The sequence below is a fragment of the Balaenoptera borealis genome, assembly GCF_965194805.1.
Source record: "Balaenoptera borealis genome assembly, chromosome: 19".
Lineage (NCBI taxonomy): Eukaryota > Metazoa > Chordata > Mammalia > Artiodactyla > Balaenopteridae > Balaenoptera > Balaenoptera borealis.
This window is the reverse complement of record NC_138878.1, coordinates 66,102,390-66,110,511: the sequence shown is the minus strand read 5'-3', so window position 1 is coordinate 66,110,511 and position 8,122 is coordinate 66,102,390. Positions and strand designations below refer to the sequence as shown.

The window sequence follows — 8,122 nt, the reverse complement described above, 5'->3', positions numbered from 1 at the left end:
CAGCCAAGAGCCAGATCACACAGGAACTAGGAAGTGAAGCTAAGGAACTGGGATTGTATCTACCTGCAGTGAGAAACCTCAGTAGGGTTTTAGAGGGAAGTGGCATGGCTTGGTTCACATTTCAGATTACTCTGGCTCCTCCTTGGAGGAAGCGTTGTGGAGAGTGGTGGTGATGAAGATAAAAGACATTATGTCTCACTGGAGACAGTCAGGATCTGGGGCTCTAGTGGGCTGAAGGCTGACTCAGGAGGGGCCCAGGTTGGCTGGCCCACTCCTGGAGCGTTGCTGAAAACTCAGCCTTCATTTCCTTCCCGCTAACCAGAACTGTCCTCAGCAGGCAGGTGGACCTCCTTTTAACCCACCACACTCCTGCTAGCTGCATGTTACCTTTCCCATTTTACAGAGCAGGAAACTGAGGCAGAGAGGGTGACTGACTTGGCTAAGTTCCTGTAGCAGGGTGAGGAGAGGGGACAGAGAACCGAGGCTCCTTGGGTGCTGTGCCCTGGGCTGGGTGCTGGGGATGATCTGGAGATGTGCCTCACTGGAGTCCCTGCCCTTGTGGAACTCACAGACAGGTTAAGTCACCTGGCCGAGTTCTCTCAGCCAGCAAGTGACAGGACAAGGTGTAAACCCAGCCATGTCTGGCACCAAAAGCCACATTCTCAAGCGTCCTCAACCCCAGATATAAAGTACTGGGAGTCACAGGGTAGACTACAGTGGCCATCTGCTGAAAAAGCAGGAGCAGAACTCAGGAAGATCCCTGGCTAAGGTTGGAAGGATGAGTTGGAGTTTTCCAGGGGGAGAAGGGGAGGATGTTAGAAGGAGCAACACAAGCCATAAAGGGACTTCCCTGGTGGTTCAGTAGCTAAGACTCCGCGCTCCCAATGCTCCCAATGCAGGGTGCCCAGGTTCAATCCCTGGTCAGGGAACTAGATCTCACATGCCGCAACTAAAAGGTGCCATGTGCTGCAACTAAAAAAAAAAAAAGATCCTGCATGCCACAACTAAGACCTGGCTCAGCCAAGTAAATAAATAAACAAAAACACAAGCCATATAGACCTGGAGACAAAAGAGGACTTGGTGTGGTTCCTGAGGTGTGCTATTACCATCTCTCTGAAGCCCTGTTGTGTAGCTTGCCCTCTTCCGTGGTTTAAATACTGTCACTGTGGCTGATTTCAAGCCACCAATGTGAAGTCTGAATATAGAGTTGAGAAGAGATGCCTACTACCACACCATCCTATAGTATTTCCCAGAGTAGAACAAGGGTCCCAAAATTTAAGGCAAAGCCAAAACAAAAACAAAAACAAAGTCACCAAAACCAACACACCCAGTAATCAAGATAGTATTTTAATGCAATATTTTTTAAAATTCAAAACTAATGGAAAAATAAATAAAATATAAAAAATTTAAAGACAGGATCTGACCCTTCACTTGGACCACTCTGCCTTATCCTAATCCTGGCCCTTGTTCTAATAAAAAACTTTATTTACAAAAATAGACAGCCCATGGTCCTAGTCTGCCAACTTCATTTTTTAAACTATTGCATTAAAATAGCATTTCCTTCTTACAGGTACAATAGCTGTAAATAACCTTAAGACCATCAATAATTATAAAATATAATAAAGTAGGAAGTGATGAGTTTTGAGTATGATTACTTTTATTTTAATGTATTTTATTGGAATTTAATTTTTAGTAATTAATTTAGTAAAAAGTTTAATTTTTAGTAATGATTGTGTGTAAAACCAGGTCACAAAATTCCTGAAAATTTAACAACCGGGGCCAGTGCTAGCTGGCCCCAGTACTTCGCTGTGTTTTTCTCACCTGGAGAGAAGCCCTGTGTGATAGAGCCAGGGTGTGAGGGGAAATGGGGCCACAGAGGTCTATAGTTTAAGGTCTAAGCCACCTCAGTTTAATTCGGGTTTATCAAGATTCTGTTCCGTTCTGTCTAAATTTGAATCGGCCCAGGCCTCCAGCTTCCAGAAATTTTGTTCGTCCCCAGCTCCGCCCCAGCCTCTTCCGGCCCCGCCCCTACCCCGCCAGCGCCGTCGTCATGACAACCGCGTCCTCTCGCCCACCACTCCCACAAACCCTTAGCGCTCCCATTGGCTAAAAGTTTGCAACCGGCAGGTCTCCCTCGCTCTCATTGGTCAGTTGATCGCGGTGGTGCCAGCCCGCCCACTCCTATTGGCCGACTGATTGAAAAGGGCGGGGACTATGGGCAGCAGTTGTGTAGGGGCCTTCGGATCCCAGCGCCGCACCGAGAGGGGAGGGAGAGGACGTCTCGGGTTATTTGGAAGGATAAAGGTGAGGGGGGTGTGAAAGGGGCGAGAAGTCAGCGGAGGTGAGAGGGGAATGGGTGGGCAATGCAGACACGATATCTGGGGACTCCCGGGTTGTTTGTCCCGCAGGGCGATGACCACACCAGCGGGCTCGGGCACTGGCTTCGGCTCTGTGTCCTGGTGGGGCCTGTCCCCGGCGGTTGACCTGCAGGCTGAGAGTGAGTCGCCCACTCAGGACCACAAATCATCCAACACAGCGGCTGCTTTCACAGCCTGGCAGACACTAACGTTCTGGCGCTAACGTTCTCTGAGGCTCCAAGGGCGGGGGGTGCCCTCCAGTGGACAGCCTAGATACCTCTGCGAACTACGAGTCCCAGAACGCTTAGAGGCACAGCTCCTTTTAAAACCAAGGCCAGGGGTGCAAGTCCTGCTGGGAGTTGTAGTCCATCGTTCTGGGGGTGGCTTCAGGGGGCCCTCTCCAGGCCACCAGCCCCAGCCCGCTGTCGTCTTGTCAGGTCCTCCTGTGGACCCAGACTCACAGGCCGATACAGAGCACGGGACCCCCGAGCTAAATGTGCTGCTGTTGGGCTCCGTGGATGGGCGACACCTGCTACGGACCCTGGCCCGGGCGGCTCTCTGGCCTCGAAGGAGGTTCCGTGTAAGCTGGGATTATGGGATCCTGGAAGGAGGAGGATGAAGATAAGAGCACAGATTCCTGAGTCCTTGAGGGAGGAGGGAGCTGGGGACCCAGACTCCTAGGTTCTGAGGAGGGAAGGGGCTGGGGTTGGGGACTCCTGGGTTGAAGTGGGAGGGAGAGCCTAAGGATCAAGTCTCCTGAGTAGAGATGGGGAGGAGGGTTCTGAGTGCCCACACTCCTGTGTTTGAAGGAGTGGGGCTGGTGTACAGGTCTCCTGGGTCCTGTGGAAGGAGGGGGCTGAGGTTTCCCACTCCAGGGTCTCCTAGGGGCCAGGAACACAGGTCTCAGAATCATTCTTCCCTGTCCATCCTTCCAGTTTTATGTGCTGGAGAATAATATGGAAGCTGTAGCCCGACACATGCTGATTTTCAGCCTAGCCCTGGAGGATCCTGAGAAGATGGGGTTGCAAGGTCAGCAAAGACCCGGCAATCTGGCCCCCAGCTCCTTCCGCCTCCCTGCAGGAATTCTGGCATTTCAAGGGTGCGGTTAAACATTTTGGACATTGTTCCCTATTTCATCACTTGCTCACTTGTTTGGTAGCCTTAGAGCCTCAGCTTTTCCCACCTTTGAAATGGGGATAAAAGATAATACTTCCTAGAATCATTTCGGGAATTCCAGGAGAAAAGCCACATAAAACTCTCAGAACTGTGCATGACACAGTGTAAGCATTCAAAACCTCCTAGCGAGGGAGAAGCCCAAAAGAGATCAAAGGGCTTCCTGAGAGGTAGTGAGTCCCCCAGATGTGGGGAGGGTTTGGCTGAGCTGAGCTCAGTCCTGCCCAAAGCCTCCCTCAGGCCTGAGTCTCCCTTAGTTAGAGGTGTGCACCCCAGGGAATCTGCGTGGAGGAAGCGGCCTTGGAAGTGAGATTATAAGGAGGAGGGAGAGAAGGAGGAACTGGGTGGGAAATGATTATTTCCCAGTAACAAAAACTTCAGTTTAGTGCCTAGAGCAGAGTGTAGACTCAGGCAGGCTGTGTTCAAATTCTGACTCTGCTTGCTGTGTGACCTTAGTTGCGGCAGGCGAACTCTTAGTTGCAGCATGCATGTAGGATCTAGTTCCATGACCAGGGATCGAACCCCGGGCCGCCTGCATTGGGAGCGCGGAGGCTTATCCACTGCGCCACCAAGGAAGTCCCTTTTATAAGATTCTTAATTAAAATGAAAATATTCAACATTTTAACACACATAGATCTTCATCTCCGTCTGTATCTATATACAACTTTTCCTTTTTTAAGGCAAGGGAAACAAACATGAAATTCAGGATTGGGGTTACCTGCAGGGGGTGGGAAGGAATAGGCGAGGAGACCTAGGTGAGGTGTAAGTTATTCTTCGTGTTCTAGCTATTCGGGTGGGTAGGGAGTTTGCCTGGGTCCGTTGTGCTCATTACACGACTATGGAATAAGAAGATCACTATAAAGTCGGTAGGCGTCATCTGCACGGGTCTCATTTCTGGGCTCACTCCTCTGCCCCCTCCTCTAATTTTCTCCCCCCTCCCCGCAGAGAGGAGCGAGACCTTCCTGGAGGTGTGGGGGAACTCGCTGCTGCGCCCGCCTGTGGCCGCCTTCGTGCGCGCCCAGGCCGGCCGCTTGGCTCGCCTCGTCCCGGAGCCCGATCGCCTGGCGGAGCAGCTGCCCTGGCTCAGCCTGGGCGCCCTCAAGGTGCCGCCGCCCGGCCTGCGACCGTCACCGGCGGGGATCCGGGTGGCGGCGGGAAGAATGGGGATGGGCAGTCCAAAAGGGTTTGCGTTGATGGATCGAGCTGAGGGCTCCCCGGCTCCCACAGTGGGATATGGCCCTGGGGGTGGCTTCTACTCTCGTAGCCTCAGTTTCTTCATCTGAGAAAAAAGAGAATCGTTCCCACGCCCTAGGAGGGAAGGGAGGATCAGGTAAGAGAAGCCGCGGTCCCTGCAGCCGCCTCTCCTTCGTTCTGTCTCCACGCGGGCCTGGCCGCGCAGTTCCGCGAGCGCGACGCCCTGGAGGCCGTGTTCCGTTTCTGGGCCGGAGGGGAGAAGGGGCCCGAGGCTTTCCCCATGAGCCGCCTGTGGGACTCGAGGTTGCGCCACTACCTGGGCTCCCGGTACGACGCCCGGCGCGGTGTCAGCGACTGGGACCTGCACATGAAGCTGCACGATCGCGGGGTGAGGGCTGGGAGGAGGGGCCTGGGGTCTCCAGTCCTGGGTGTGTAGGAGGAGGGGCTGGGGCTTGAGGAAGCAGCGGTTGGGGGCCCCGAATCCTGGGTCTGAAGGAAAAGGGTGCCAGAGGCCCTCAGTGCTGGGTCTTTGGGAGGAGATCCTGGGATCCATATACCAGATTCACTGAGGCCTCTTCTTGCATCCCCCCACTCCAGGCCCGAGTCATCCACACCAGTGAGTTCCGGCGCTGGAGGGACACAGGAGTCGCCTTTGAACTCAGAGACGCCAGCGCTTATCACGTGCCCAACCGGACTCTGGCGTCCGGTCGCCTCCTGAGCCACGTGCGAGTCCACTCCCTGCCCTGGCTGCTGCTTCTTTTCGGGGGCCCAGGAGTCGGAGTCCCGAACATCGACCTCACCCGTCTCCTCTCTCCCTGATTTCCCAGCGTGGGGAGCGCGTAGCAGCGCGCGGGTACTGGGGGGACATCGTCACGGGGCCCTTCGTGGCCTTCGGCATCGAAGCTGACGACGAGACCCTCCTGAGGACCAGCAACGGGCAGCCTATCAAGGTTTGAGGCTGGAGGCGCTGGGGCTGGAGGCGAGTCCGCGAGACCCCGCCCCCTGCCGTCCAGGCGCCGCCCCCTACGCGCCCCCTCTCTACTTCCTAGGGCCAGTCTGGAAGTGTAAGCTTGCCCGCTAGATGCTAGCTCTGGGGGTGGGGGAGTGTGGGGGTGGCGTCCTCTAAGCCTCTCCCCTGCCAGTCCGGCCCCGCGGTCCTAGCCCCGCATCCGGCCACGCCCCTTCTCCCCTAAAGACTGCGGGTGAGATCACGCAGCACAACGTGACGGAGCTGTTCCGAGAGATGGCCGCCTGGGGGCGCCCGAGAGCCGCCCAGGGAGACCCCCCGCAGGTGCAAGGCGACGCGGATGGAAGCCCGGAGCCTGGTAAACGACGGACTCAGCCTTCTTCCTTGAGATGGGAAGTGGGGCTCGGGTGATCATGTCTGAGAGAGAATGGGACCCGGACCCCCGTCCCGGGCTTCAGGCTCCTGGTGTTTCAAGTCCAAGCATGGACTGATATGGTATCTAATGCCTGGACAAGTGACCTCCCCTTCCCGACATCCGGTCTATTTTTCTCTCTTCTCTTTGAGCTTCTCTCCCTTTCCTAAATCCTCACACCATCCTTACCATCCTGAATTCCAGTAGTAGAATTCTCATCCTACCTGCAGAAGTCCAAGAGGCTGAGAACATTTTAACAAGGTTAAGCTGGGTCCCAGCTTAACGCCGGAGAGCCCCCCCCCCCCAAATCTGGTCGTGCCTCCTTCTACCCATCCCCTAACTTGGCCCTCCCGGGTGAATGGATGTCTTGTGTGGCCATGGGCCAATCACTCTTTTCTTCTCTTGAATCTCAGTTGCCTAGTCTGTAAAATGGGTCTCTGCGTGCCAGGCCAATCTTCCCAGAATTTTCCAGGAATTTGCCTAAGAGAAAGGATGAGAAAGGGCTTGAAGACAGACAAGGCGAGTCATCTCCAAGCTTTGTCTGTCTGTCTAACCCTGCCAGTCTTCCCTTCCCCAGCAGCCCCTGTCCCGGAATCCTTCGCGGTCCACTTCCTGTCCCTCGGTTCTGCCCTGACCCTCCACCACAAGAGCTGCTACAAGGGACGGTTCCAGCTTCTCTACATGGCTTGTGGGTAAGAGGGCCTGGGAGGTTCCCAGATTTCCCTCCCCCAACCCCTCTTCCCTCAGACCCAGGAATCCAGGCCTCCAGACCCTCCTTAATCAGTGTCTAGGTCCCCAGCCCGCCTCTTCCCTCAGGACCTAAAAGTCTGAGCCTCGGCCCTCCCCTTTTCTCTCCGCAGGATGGTCCATCTTCTCAGCCCTGAGCTCGGGGCCTGCGTGGCCCCCGGAGGACGCCTCATTGTAGAATTAGCCCAGTGAGCCAGCGGAGAGCAGGGCGGGGAACTTCCAGGCTGGGGGCGGAAAGCCAGGTCCCCTAACACGCCGCTTCCTGGTTCCAGGTTCCTAGTGGACCTGCGGCAGGAGCAGCTGCAGGGGTTCTCCACCCGGGTTGGGGAGCTAGCACAGGCGGCTGGATTCGCCCCACAGCCGGGGGCCAGGCGCTCGCAGACCTTCGCGCGCTTCTACAAGGCCGGAGACTCTGCTCCCAGCCACAAGGACCCAGCTGTGGGATCTGGGACTCCGCCCCCTGAAGTCCTGGCCCCGCCCCTTGAGGCATCCAACCCTCCCCCCGAGGACCTGACCCAGCCCCTTGAAGGCGGGACCCTACCCTCTGAACCCCTCAAACGGCCCTCAGAGTCTCAGGCTTCACTGTTGGAGGCTTTGGTTCCACCCACAGGGAGTCAGACCCCCAAACCAGAGAGTCTGACTGTACCTCCAGAGACCAACTCCCCAATCCCTAACTTCTAAAGTCGGGTCCTAGAATCAGAACGCGCCTCTGGAATACTCAATTATACTCCCAGCATTCTCACTCAGCGCCAGAGGTGTCGCTAGAATTTCAGATTCCATTCCTGGGATTCTATATTTTATTCCTAGAATTCTAGATTGTTCTCTTGAGTTCTACATTCCACTCCCAAGACTCTAAAACCAGCCTGGAGATCCGGCCCTGGGGCTCAGGCCCTCTGCGTGGTCCCGTCATCCCCAGGATCCCATTCCTAACTAGGGCTGGGGGTGTCTCCTCTCACAGGCTGGTCAACACTAGGGTGGTCCAAGTAAAGAGAGCCAGATCCTCTTCTCCGTGTGTCCATGTGTCTTTCCTGCCCTCAGTCTGTCTCCAGGGCTGGGAGAGGGGAGGGGCAGGAGTGTTCAAGAGAGGAGACTCGAGACCAGATTTCTGGGTTCCCAAGAGGGCTAGGGGTGAATTTCTCCGTGCTGCCTGCTGAGAGCCTGGGCACCCCACACCTGGATTCTCAAATAAATCAGCAAAATTTATGGATTGGCTAACAGGTTTGGGGCACTGAAACTGACCATAACATGGTAAAAAAAAGTTCCAGCCCTCAA

At 55.3% G+C, this 8,122-nt stretch overlaps 1 protein-coding gene across 5 annotated transcripts; it reads left to right on the top strand.

The window, feature by feature from the left end:
• Positions 1–2,217: 2,217 nt before the first annotated feature.
• Positions 2,218–7,856, top strand: DNAAF3 (dynein axonemal assembly factor 3). Of its 5 annotated transcripts, none has more exons than XM_082368107.1 (12): positions 2,218–2,304; positions 2,409–2,497; positions 2,795–2,937; positions 3,293–3,386; positions 4,476–4,633; positions 4,930–5,112; positions 5,322–5,447; positions 5,552–5,674; positions 5,920–6,049; positions 6,684–6,795; positions 6,964–7,038; positions 7,123–7,856. In XM_082368107.1, exons 2-12 carry the CDS (start codon positions 2,413–2,415, stop codon positions 7,529–7,531), a joined length of 1,638 nt encoding a protein of 545 aa, XP_082224233.1. In that variant the 5' UTR covers positions 2,218–2,304; positions 2,409–2,412; the 3' UTR covers positions 7,532–7,856. The 5 variants fall into 5 exon arrangements, with proteins under 5 accessions (XP_082224233.1, XP_082224232.1, XP_082224234.1 ...); XM_082368106.1 differs by having other exon boundaries at positions 6,681–6,795; XM_082368108.1 differs by lacking the exon at positions 4,930–5,112 and adding an exon at positions 4,843–4,860 and having other exon boundaries at positions 6,681–6,795.
• Positions 7,857–8,122: the final 266 nt, after the last annotated feature.

Bases quoted from the DNA above. Each gene is read 5' to 3' on its own strand.
- DNAAF3 (XM_082368105.1), top strand. From the start codon at position 2,413: ATGACCACACCAGCGGGCTCGGGCACTGGCTTCGGCTCTGTGTCCTGG. The intron at 4,634-4,842 runs GTGCCGCCGCCC...CCCACGCCCTAG, and splicing joins TCAGCCTGGGCGCCCTCAAG to GAGGGAAGGGAGGATCAGGT. The intron at 6,796-6,963 runs GTAAGAGGGCCT...TTCTCTCCGCAG, and splicing joins CTTCTCTACATGGCTTGTGG to GATGGTCCATCTTCTCAGCC.